Source organism: Phocoena phocoena, chromosome 10 (assembly GCF_963924675.1).
Source record: "Phocoena phocoena chromosome 10, mPhoPho1.1, whole genome shotgun sequence".
Taxonomy (NCBI): Eukaryota; Metazoa; Chordata; class Mammalia; order Artiodactyla; family Phocoenidae; genus Phocoena; species Phocoena phocoena.
In genome coordinates, this window is record NC_089228.1 from 60940458 (window position 1) to 60953796 (window position 13339).

At 38.4% G+C, this 13339-nt stretch overlaps 1 protein-coding gene across 1 annotated transcript; it reads right to left on the reverse strand.

Moving 5' to 3' along the window:
- Window positions 1–1227: 1227 nt before the first annotated feature.
- On the reverse strand, window positions 1228–8476 carry KIAA1586 (KIAA1586 ortholog). Its single transcript, XM_065885941.1, is given in 10 exon segments — window positions 1228–1516; window positions 1518–1620; window positions 1623–2273; window positions 2276–2327; window positions 2329–3317; window positions 3440–3463; window positions 3866–3965; window positions 7301–7384; window positions 7913–8131; window positions 8417–8476. Coding segments are annotated over 10 exon segments (2571 nt in total).
- Window positions 8477–13339: the final 4863 nt, after the last annotated feature.

Consider the following 13339-nt stretch of genomic DNA (forward strand, 5'->3'; position numbering starts at 1 on the left):
TTGTGATTTCAGGCGACTAAATTTCAATTCTTTTTTGACTTTTGAAAGGTAACTTCATTCACTCATTCATTATGCATTTGCTGGAACTGTCTCAATATTGTTACTTTACTGTCTTATTTTTTGTTAAGTTATAGCTTGTTTTTCTCTGCCACAACAAACTGCAATCGTCATTCACTGTGAAATCTGCAACATACCTTCTTCCAGTCTTTGTTTACTGTCCCAGTTGTAGGACTAGCTTCTGCAGTTCTACTTGTTGCTTTTTCAGTATGCCTTCATTTTAAAATTTAAAGTTCGTTCATATTCATGTCTAAACTAAAACAAGTATATCAATTACCAACTATGATTTACAGAAGTATCACTGTAATTCCAGTTGTCCGCATAAAATATTCAGATAAATACACTACGTTACATTGATTCACAGTAAAAAATAATTTACATTGAATCCAACACCAACTCAATCAGTGATGTTTATATATAATACCAGACATAGCACATGGAGTCTGACAAGCACATTCCAACAATCACACCTTAAGCAAGATAACAAAGTTAAATGTATTTTTAAAAAAAATAAGTTGAGTTCAACAAAAATATTTCACACTGCTTTAGTTTTTATGTTTAATTAAAATTAATTTAAAAATCTACTTTCTTAGTCCTACTGAACTCATTTCAAATGCTTAATAGCCACATGGTCCTAGTGGTTACCATATTAGATAGTGCAGATATGGAAATGAGAAAGACAAAAGTCACAAGGCTTGCAGTTTTTATTCCATTTCTCTTTTATTTGATATAACTTCCAGGGCTTAGAAGTTATTTGGGTTATATTACTCTTTCGTATCCTCACAAAAAAATTTAAAACAGCAAAAATGGAATTGTTGGATGTTCTGTACAGGATTCCCTGAAATATGTATTTGGCTCACTCTAGCAGACATGGACCAACCTCTAAAAACCCATTGCTCCTAAAAACAATCAACTTTATCTCTTTGGAGAATGCCTTTTAAACAGCAACGTGCTGAATAATGTTTAACAACTGGCTTTTGAAATAAAAATGTATGCATTTAAAAAATGTGCAGCATACAATTTACAAATGATAAAATCATATACAATACTCTTTTCTCTTTGGCCGCACCACGCGGCTTGCAGGACCTTAGTTCCTTGACCAGGCATTGAACCCAGGCCATGGCAGTGAAAGCGCCAAGACCTAACCAGGGAATTCCCACACAATACTCTTTATTGTACGTTCCATATAGCCAACTGATTCTCATAGACTTTTGTTGACTTTTGTCGAACTCTTGTATCTGTAGCTAATCTGTGATTGCAATTTGACCAGGATCTTACAAAGGGAGTTGCATCCCAATCAGCTAACTCTTTTCCCAACAAACTTATAGTCATTAAATCTGATATATGACCTACTGTTAAACTATTTCTCACCCTTGTACAAATTATGTTCATTAAATTGAAACCTCTTTCAGCTTCAGCACTATTGACTGCAATGGTGCTAACTATCTTTTTAGCTTTTTGTAGGAATTGAAACATTGTTTGACTTTACATTATTATTTACAAATTCCCAAAAATCATTCAAATCAATTTCGAATTTTAAAATTTCACACAAATGAAATAATTTTTTTCACCAGTTATCCATGGTGAAGTTATTTCTTCATAAGGCCATGTAGAAGGTTCTAGCAAATCAAAATAATTAAAAATACTTTCATCATGGTTCCTGTCAGATAAAAGATGTAAGTTCATGTGTTGAATTATATTTTCTAGTAACATGTTCCTAGGAAGGGCATTAAATTTATTATTTTTATTAAATGGAATATCTTTAAACATATCTGACTTAATCAAACCTTCAATTTGAGATTCATGCTTTCCAGCACCAATTTTTAAATTTTCCAAGGCTTTTATGGTACGTTTGATCAATTTTTGTGCTTTCTGAATGTTAGCTGAGCTTGACTGTAATGCAGTTGAAAGTAGTGAAAATTCTTCAAGAATGTCAATCATTAAAGCAAGGTCTTGCAAGAAATTAATGTTAGCTAATCTCTTTGCCAAACCAGAATGAGAATGAGAAAAATGCATATATAATACAGGATATGCACGCCATACAGCAGCAGCAGCTTGTAAACTACATGCTGCCCATTTTGGTCCCATTATCCGGCCAATTTTAACAATTTCAATTTCAAGATCTTTAGCTACATTTTCTAAAAGCTTGTTTTGATTTTTATTAGATTGATGATAATTAGAATAAATTTTATGGAGAAATATTTTTAAATTATTCACTGTTTTATTTCAGATATTGAATCATCAAGGGACAAGTGCAATCGATGGTTTAAAACAGTTCCAAATAATGATTTCAGGAAAATTTTCTAACAACTTTGTAGCTACTCCAGACTTTCTTCCCAGCACTGTATTAGCACCATCAGAACAAAATGCAATTAAATTTGCTTTCAAATATTCATTAGTGAAACCACAATCATTTAAAGTACTCAATAATGTATTGAAAATACACTCTGCTGTGGTTGACACCAATTCTTTCAAAGCAACAAATAACATAACGGGTGCAGGAACCGACTGAACTGTGCACTGGAGATAAATCACGAAGGTCCTTTTCTTTGAAACTGTGGATGACTCATCAATTACAATACAGACTTTGGCATTTTCTTCTATAATATTCTTAAATATCGTCATCTTTATTTCTTTTGCAATATGCTTTGCTATTCTTGTTGCACCGTATCGTGTATTTAAACAACTGACCTCTCCATTTTTCTCTTGTAATTCTATTGCCCCTTCAATATCAGATAAAGGTCTATTATGTTTTATTAAACTATAAACAGTATTGAAAACTTTCACAGTAGCATCAATATTTTTATTACTTTGTTTATGCACTAAATTAGAAACTGAGTCATTAATTGATTCCTTTAACAAATCCTGAATTTTACCATGGGCTTTAGAAACATCATGTTCCCTAATTTTTTTTTGCAGAGAAGCTTGTCTAGTAGTTTTATTACTGCCGTTAGGGGTTACTAAATATGCAATCCACTCCTTGGACACATGGACATGCTTTTCTGCTTTCAATCCCAAATGCCGAACTGTTGAGCAATCCTTACATCCTAATTTACTTTCTTTTATTTCAAGCCATTTGTACTGTTCTGTAAACATAAATGCTTGTTTTTCATTCCAACAATCTGCAAGCACAAGATTATCCATTTCTTCCTTTGATGAACATGATGGCTTTTCTTCAATGATTGGTTGTTCAACATATTTGAAATGTGATTCCTTAGACTTAGACAATCCACAATAGTTTACCTTTAAGTTTTTATATACTTGAATTTTTAAATTGATGTATAGTTGATTTACAACGTTATGTTAGTTTCTGGTGTACAGCAAAGTGATTCAGTTATATATATTCTTTTTCACATTCTTTTCCATTATAGGTTATTACAACATACAGTAGGACCTTGTTGTTTATCTACTTTATATACAGTAGTTTGTATCTGCAAATTCCTAACTCCTAATTCATCCCTCCCCTATCTTTCCCCTTCGGTAACCATAAATTTGTTTTCTATATCTGTGAGTCTGTTTCTGTTTTGTAAATAATTCCATTTGTATCATATTTTAGATTCCATATATAAGTGGTATCATATGGTGTTTGTCTTTCTCCTTCTGACATACTTCACTTAGTATGATAATCTCTAGGTCTATCCATGTTGCTGCAAATGGCATTATTTCATTCTTTCTTATGGCTGAGTTATACTTGAATTTTTAAGAATGGCTATGTTTAACAATCAGCTCAAATTTAACAAACAATTCTTGCAAGCCAGTTCAAGCCACCTCCAGCACACACTGCACTTAATGACACAACTGAAGAAACACAAATATAATATACTTACATCACTATGATAGGTGCTACGCTCTTTATCATCACCACAGACCAGATCAATGTATTCAAGAACAGGTCTTGATGGTCCCTCCTAAAAAGGAAGTCAGCAAATTTACAAGTCATTAACAATCATTCAAACCAAATGTGCCTTTACAATCACTAGGGGTTTTTTGGTTGGAATTAGCAAGATTTCCTGTGAAGAGGTGGCCTCACCGGTGGTGCAAAATAATCAGAAACAGAACCAGCAGTGGTAAAGATTCAGAGAAGACCAATATGCAATGACGACAAAACCCAAAAAGAGCCTAAATCTATATAGAGGGAAAAAGCCATGTACTCCTTTGGAAATGGGAAATAGACCAGGGATAATGTTAAAAACACACAGATATCACGGTACACAGTATTTTTTAACTGGGATGGTTATCAATAATCTTTTACATATCTAAGCTCAAAAGCATGGAGTTCTTTGGTATCTCTGCTTCATCCTCCATATCCTTACGCAACCAAATATCAAATCTCTTCAATCTTTTCTTTACACACATACTACCTTCAACATAGACCAGGCCATAAATACCCCAGTTGAAAACCTAGATTTTATTTTACAGGCAAAGGAATCAACTAGTAGTGTTGAGACGGGAACCACATTAAAGCTGTGCTTCAAGAAGATTAGGAGACAGGACTTCCCTAAGACTCCATGCTTCCAATGTAGGGGGCCCAGGTTCAATCCCTGGTCAGGGAGCTAGATCCCACATGCCATAACTAAAGATCCCATGTGCCTCAACTAAAGATCCTGTGTGCCACAACTAAAAAAAGATCCCGCATGCCGCAACTAAGACCCAGCACAGCCAAATAAATAAATATTTTAAAAAATAAAAAATAAACTTGAACTGCTAATTATTTTTTTTAAAAAAAAGGAGAAGAAGATTAAGAGAGTATGAAATGTGGGATGATCAGTTAAGAAGAAAACCAATGCAGACAAATGGTAATTTAATGCTAAAGTAGAGTGAGGGCAAGGAGAATAATAAGCAAGTGCCCTCTTCTGTATGCACACTGCACTTCAGGAAAATTTACTCCAAAGATAAGGGCTCTTTCTGTACTCCCCAATTTTCATCATTCCTTTCTTTCAGCATACTGTGTTTAGTTTGGGGCTTATATATATGGCAGCATACAAAGAGGATGCTGTGCCATAATGCAGACTGAGGCTGGAAAATACGATTTATACGAAAAAACTAAGAAATCCAAACCAGAATACGTCAAGTAGTAACATTCTTGATAAAAGATATAAAAAGAACACAAAAATTTTTTTGTATCTGAGAACCCTCAAGCAGAGCATTGTACCCAGTAGCATTTCATCTTTTTTGGATGGTACTATAAGAAACATAGTAATAAACACATCCTAATGGAACCCAGCATAGGATGGGGTGAGAGGAAGTAAATTCTGATCTGAATGTAGTTTAAAGGAGAATTAACTGATCATTTTTATGTGGTACCATTTAAATGCAACAGGAATATTTTTACTAGATTCTTCTCGTACTGCAATTCCACTCAGTGCATATAATTCATTTCTTATTGAGCTGTCAAATCTTCAATCCTCTAATTGTAAACAAGGCTATTTCTAAGAGGTTCTATCAAGCTGGATGTACACTACTCTGGATGCAAAGATACAAAAAATTCTCTATATTTAAAATAAAATTTAAATTAAGATTTCTAAACCTCACCTTAACACAAGCTAATATATTAACTTAGTCAGAATTTACAACATGACTATGCATTTAATCCTGAGAGTATGACACAAAATTACACCCATTTATTTCTCCAACCTTAATTTTGTAGAATCCTACTGTGTTTCTCAAAATAAAGCACACAAATCATAAACACTTGTGTCACGCCTAGCTAGAGCTGCACAAAACACCATCAAGGTCATCGTATCCTATTCATTGTCTTTATACCACGGTCAGGAAGAACCTAAATTATTTTTCCTAATGACCCCTGCAATCCTCTTTCCCAATGTTTTTCAGTACAAAAACAGACATCATGGCTCTTCAATTTCCACAGCTACATCACTTACTCCCCACCACATGGGGAGGCAAAGTCAGCATACAATCCTTCTTGGTATCCCCAAATTTATAAAAGTTCAAGTGTCAAGAAAAAAAGTACTACATGCACTATTGTGGCGAAGAATGTCAAGGAAATGATCTTGATCTTTTTAAAGAATTTCTATATAACCCTACTAGAACATAAAAACAATGTTACCACAACCTTTAGGGAGGGAATTTTGTTTGATTTAAAAACAAGTCATTTGCAAGAGGAAGGAGATATGGGGATATATGTGTATGTATAGCTGATTCACTTTGTTATAAAGCAGAAACTAACACACCATTGTAAAGCAATTATACTCCAATAAAGATGTCAAAAAAAAACTGAAAAAAAATATAAAAATAAAAACAAGTCAATTACATGGTTGCCGTAAACCTACAGTAACTAAGAAACACACAAACATTAAACACGCAAACCTTTAAAAAAGATTATACACCTTTAACAGCAAACCTCAACTAACCACAATATTCAAAAACAGTCGTTCACAGTAGAAATATTTTCTAGCTAACTAAGATACTACTTTAAGCAGAGCCTTTGTAAAACTTTAACAGTGTGGGGTGGAAATTATCCTCAAATGTATCATAGCACCCCCTTCAGTTTTTGCAACCAATGATTTATAAAGTGTGTTCACAGCTTCATACACCCCTGCATTTGCACCAACATCAAGATTCCTGGGCCCCACCTCCCATTTCTGATTCCATAAGTCTGGAGTGAGGTCCGGGAATCCACACACTTCTACTTACTAATGCTTGAAAACTACTGTCCGAAGGGAATAAAAACAGAAAGATACAGGATGCTCCTGGTGATACGGGCCCTTCATTGTGAACCTCGCCTGCTGGACTGTGCTGTAACAGGATGAGCTCGGAGCTTAGTGAAGTCTTCAAGCCACCCGCCTTCACGTTATGGAGACACACAGGCTCAGAAGTTGAGTTCCTGCAGCCCTTCTGGTTTTCTACCTCATTCCTCATCACTAGCCACCCTTCTCCCTAATCTGTGTGCTATCTTTTAGAAGTTACTCTTGTCTCATTTCAAAGCACTCTTAGGAGACCACAACCCTCTGCGTACATGAATGGCTCTAAATGCAGGGGGAGAGGCGAGATTCAGGGTACAACACGCACCGCAGGCCACAGGCTTTGTGATGCCTACTGGGGCTGCTCAGACACCTCTTCGGGCAAATTCCCTACTCCTATGCCCTACTCCACAGTGTACAGTCCCTATCAGACATTCACACACGTTTGCTGCATGAAGAACAAACAGGTGAGAGGTAATCACATCACGGCTTATCACGCATAGTCTCTGACTCGGAAAAACCCGAATATCGTCGCTACTTACACTAACAAACTGAATGTCATCTTCATTTTCCTCGGGTGTTGACTCGGACGCCTCAGGCCCAGCTGGAGGGACACATTCTATTATCTATAAAAGTAAGCCAAAACACGGTTATCTAGACAACCCCGCACTTACAGGAGATTTTTCCTAAGGGAACGAAGAAGGAAAGCTCTCGCGGAGACCTAACGGAGCCCCAGCCTCCGCGAGCCCGAGCTCGCGTCCGTGGAACCGCAGGGGCCCCTCCGCATCCCTTCTCCCCGAGGAGCAAGGAGCACGCTCCCCCAAGAGGCAGTCGGCCTCGGAACCCACGCCGCGCCCGCGCCGAGCAGCGGTCCCCGAGCCGGGCGGCCACTGTTGCTGCGGGGCCCTCTCCCCCAGGCCCACTAGGTCCCCAGGCCCCAGACTCTAGGCCCCAAACTCTAGGCCTCCAGACCCCCAGGCCCCTAGTCCGCCAGGCCCCAGATCCCAAGCCCCCCAGGCCCAGGCCCCCAGACCCCCTGGCCTCCTAGGCCCCAGACCCCCTAAGCTCCCCAGGCCCCCTAAGCCTCCCAGACCCCAGGTACGGCCCAGCACCCCCCGGACTCTTCACAAGGCCGGGCCCAGCCAGCTACTCACCTCCGACCCTGGGTCTTCCAGCTCCCCGCCGCCGCCTCCGCCACCGGCGGCAGAATGGGCTGCAAACCGCTTGCCCTGAGCAGCGGCCCAGTAGGCCCGTGGGACCTGGCCTCCCTCCCAGAGTTCCGGACACCCTCGTCCGCCGCGCGGGCCGCTGGGAACTGTAGTTCCGGCCGCGCCGAGACCGCTCCGCGCGCGGAGGGGCGCGGAAAGACTGAGCTACTGCGCATGCGCTCCTCGAGAAGCTTCTGCTGCTCAAGTGGAATCATTAGGTGACCTTTCTCTCCCAACTTCTCTGTTTTCTGTTTTAGAACAAAATTGTGGCTTATATAATAGATCGATGGTGTTAAAATGCTTACTAGTGAAATCATGACCAACCGTTTTCTTTAAAAAACACAAACGATTGTGAACAGATAAAATGTGTGAAAACAGGTATTATCTGAGGACATGTAAAGCTTTTCCTCCTTTCCCCATCAGCCTAAGATCACCTGTAGTCCGACGAACCTGTATTCCCACAGAATCACCTTTATGATTCTGACCCTGGCCTGCAGTGAGCGAGGCCATACAGCGGAATAACCTCGGGAGACAAAGGAATGGAGTTATGAGATTTTAAGGAAGGGTTTAGGTAGGTGAAATGTCAGTGAAACTGTTCTGATAGGGTCAAAGGCAATTATAGGGCCGCGTGTAAAGAGTTCAACATTAGGTCTGGACTGCAAAGGTCTTGGTAACTTGGGAACTACAAATTAAGATAGATACTAAATGATGTATCCAGAAACCCCTGTGCCAGGTGTGAGATATGAAGCTGGTTCTCTATATCAAAGAGATATACCGCAAAAAAAAAAAAACGATTTTCCTAGTCTGCTGGTAAGAGTTCAATAGAAACGCACTGTCATAGGTTGCCGTTGGGAGTTTTTCAGTTAAGTTCTTGGTAAACAGCAACACGTATGTGCCTAGAGCCCAAATGTGCTCATGCCCTTCATTTCGGTAATTGTTGAGGGGATGGTCTTTTCCATTTAAGATACTCTAATAGGTATGTAGTGATATTGCATTGTGATTTTTTTTTTTTTTTTTTTTTTTTTTTTTGCGGTACGCGGGCCTCTCACTGTTGTGGCCTCTCCCGTTGCAGAGCACAGGCTCCGGATGCGCAGGCCCAGTGGCCATGGCTCACGGGCCCAGCTGCTCCGCGGCATGTGGGATCCTCCTGGACCGGGCCACGAACCCGCATCCCCTGCATCGGCAGGCGGACTCTCAACCACTGCGTCACCAGGGAAGCCCTGCATTGTGATATTTTTCAAAAATATGTATTTATTTATTTGGTTGCACCAGATCTTAGTTGCGGCAGGTGGGTTCCTTAGTTGCAGCTTCAGGGCTCCTTAGTTGTGGCATGCATGTGGGATCTAGTTCCCTGACCAGGGATCGAACCCAGGCCCCCTGCATTCGGAGCTCGGAGTCTCTTATTCACTGCACCACCAGGGAAGTCCCCTGCGTTGTAATCTTAATTTGCATTAACCTAATGACTAATAACGTAATAATGTCGAGCATCTTTTTATGTGTTCCTTTGCCATCGGTTTGTCTTCACTGGTAGTGTCTGTTAAGACCTTCTGTCTGTTATTTAAATGAGTTATTTATTTTCTTATCGAATTTTGAAAATTGTTTATTTATTCTGGGTACAAGTCCTTAACAGATATGTGATTTGCAAATATTTTCTCCCAGTCTATGGCTTTTCTTTCCATTTTCTTAAAATTGTCTTTCAAAGGGAAGTTCTTACAGTTGATGAAGTCTAATTTATCAATTTTTTTTTTTTTGGTGGTGGAGTATCTAAGCAAGATTACAAATATTCTTCTTTGTTTTCTTCTGAAATTTTTTAAATTAGGTTTTAATTTTAGGTCTGTGGTCCATTTAGAATTCATTTTTGTATATGATGTGAGGTATGCATATGTATAATACCATTGTTCCAGGACCAGCTGCTGAAAAGAATAGTTTTCATTTGAATTGCCTTTGCACCTTTGTCAAATACCAGTTGTCCATATTCGTGTGGGTCTGTTTCTGAACTTTCAGTTATATTCTACTGATGAATTTATCTATCTTGACACCAGTACCACACCATCTTGATTACTGTAGTTTTGCAATAAGTCTTGAAATCAAATAGTGTTAGTCTTTCAGCTTTATCTTCTTGTTTATCTAATTGTTGTAGGTGTTTAACTTATCTCAACACCGTTTTGTAGTTTTCACTGTCAGATGTTATCTTGTATCTTGTATTTTGTATCTTGTTATCTTATATATCTTGTCAGATTAATTGCTAAATATTTCATATTTTTTGATGGTATTGTAATTGGTATGATTTCTCAAATTTCAATTTCTGATTGTCCATTATTATTACAGAAATAAAACAGATTTTTCTCTAGCTTTATTGAAATGTAATTGACAAATAAAAATTGTATACATTTAGGTGTGCCACATGATGTTTCGATATTATTACACATTGTGAAAAGATTACCACAATCAAACTAATTAAGATATCTGTCAACTCACATAGTTACCATTTTGGGTGTGTGCGTGGTGAGAACACTTAAGATCTACTCTCTTAGCAAATTTCAAGTATACAATACATTATTGTTAACTATAGTCACCATGCTATCTATGTTAAGTCTCCAGAACTTACTCATCGTATAACTGGAAGTTTGTACCCTTGGACCAACATCTCCTCATTTCCCCCACCCCCACAGCCCATGGTAGCCACCATTCTGCTCTCTGTTTCAATGAGTTCATCTTTTTTAGATTCCACACATGAGATCATGTGGTATTTATCCTTATGTGTTTGGCTTATTTCACTTAGCATAATGTCCTCCACGTTCATCCATATTGCTGTAAATGGCAGGATTTCCTCCTTTTCTAAGGTGGAAGAGTATTCCACTGTGTATGTGTACCATATTGTCTTTATCCAGTCATCTGTCAACAGACATTTAGGTTGTTTCCATGTCTTGGTTATCATAATAATGGTGCAATGAACACTGGAGTGCATATATCTCTTTGAGATACAGATTTTATTTCCTTTGCATATATACCCAGAAGATATATGCTAGATCGTATGGTAGTTCTATTTTTAATTTTTTGAGGAATCTCCATACTATTTTCCATAGTGACTGTATCAATTTACATTCCCACCAACAGTGCACAAGTGTTCCCTTTTCTCCGCATACTTGCCAGCCCCTATTATTTCTTATCTTTTTTATAATAGCCATCTTAACAGGGGTGAGGTGATATTTCACTGTGGTTTTGCTTTGCATTTCCCTGATGATTAATGACATTAAGCACCTTTTCATATAACTGTTGGCCATTTATATGTTTTCTTTGGAAAAATAAGGTCAGGTCCTTTGCTCATTTTTAGATTATTTGGTTTTGTGCTATTGAGTTGTATGAGGTCCTTATATATTTGTATGTTAATCTCTCTTTAAAGAGATTTGGTTTATGGTTTACAAATATTTTCTTCCCTTCTGTAGGTTGCCTTTTTGTTTTGTTGATAGTTTCCTTTGCTGTGGCAGAAACTTTTTAGTTGGATGCAGTTCACTTGTTTATTTTTGCTTTTGTTGTCTGTGCTTTTGGTGTCATATCCAAAAATATCATTGCCAAGACCAATGTCAATGAGCTTTTCCCCTACATTTTCTTCTATTAGTTTTTCAGTTTCAGGATTTACATTTAAGTCTTTAATTTAGTTTCAGTTAATTTTTGTGTATACAGTAAGATAAGGGTCCAATTTTATTTTTTGCATGTAAATATCCAGTTTTCCCAACACCATATATTGAAGAGACTATTCTTTCCCCATTGTGTGTTCTTGATGCCTATGTCAAAGATTAGTTGTTAATATATGGGTGGTTTTATTTCTAGGCTTTCAATACTGTTCTGTTGGTCTATGTGTCTGTTTTTATGCCAGTACTATATTGTTTTGATTACTATAGCTTTGTAATATAACTTTAAATCAGGAATTGTGATGTCTTCAGCTTTTGTTCTTCTTTCTCAAGATTTCTTTGGCTATTCAGTGGCTTTTGTGGTTCCATAGGAATTTTAGAATTGTTTGTTCTATTTCATGAAAATGCCATTGGGATTTTGATAGAGATTATAATTGAATCTGTAGATCATTTAAGGACATTTTAACAATATTATTCTTACAATCTATGAACAGACCAGTGGGGGTGTCCTATTTGTGGGGGTCTGCATGTGAGGTGTCCCAGGGGGCTGGTGGGCAGGCCTCCTGGTGGAGGATCCTCAACAAAGGATCCTCAGCCCTTTGTTGAGTCTGGGTCCTGGTTTCTGTAATTCCCATCTCTCTTGCCTGCACCCAGCCTCTCCCCTATCTAGCCATGTCAAATACCTTGGGATTCTGGGCAGGCAAGAAAGAAGTGGGCCTCTTAGGCAGCGTTCAGCATGGCTTGGGTGGACCAGCTCATTCACTACCTCTCACTTACCCCCATGGGAGAAATTATGGTCCAAGGGGGTTTCTCTTGGTACTAAGCTGTGCCACCTTGGGGGAGTGGTGATGTGGGTAAAGTGAAACTGTTCTTACCATCTTCAGTCCATCTATTCTTGGATTATTTTGTTCAGTGGTGTGCTGGAACCTCTCTGCTGGACCCCTGGGCTCCCACAAAGATAGTCTCATCCATGGATGAAGATGATGGTAGAAAACTCCTATTCTGCCATCTTGCTAACCCGACAGCTGAAATACAATGATTTCTGTAAATTGATCTTGTATCTTGCAACTTTGCTGAACTCATTTTTTAGTTCTTTTTTTTTTTTTACACTTTTTTTACTCTTTAGTTCTAGTACCTTTTTGGAGATTCCCTTAGATCATCTGCATAGATAAACTTGTTGTCTATGAATAAAGAGAGTTTTTTGCTTCTTTTCCAATCTGAATACTTTTTATTTATTTATTTTTAAAGACTTTGCACATTCCACTTACTCTTTTTTTTGGTTGCACCAAGTCTTAGTTGTGGCAGGCAGGCTCCTTAGCTGTGGCTCGCAGGCTCCTTCGTTGTGGCTCGTGGGCTCCTTAATTGTGGCTCATGGGCTCCTTAGTTGTGGCATGCATGTGGGATCTAGTTCCCTGACCAGGGATCAAACCCAGGCCCCCTGCGTTTGGAGTGTGGAGTCATCCACTGCACCACCAAGCAAGTCCCCTGAATACCTTTTATTTCTTTCCTTGGTTTATTGAACTAGTTAGAAGCTCCAAAATAATCTTGACTATAAGTGGTGAGAATGAACATTCTTGACTTGTTTCTGCCTTTAAAGGGAAAGTATTCAGTCTTCCATCATGAAGTATAATGTTAGCTGTAGGTTTTAACTGCTTTGTTAATTTTCAGATTTGGGACTTCCTGAGACACGTTGACTTTTTGACCCTGTATTTGACTATAACCAGGGAACAGGAGCACTGAT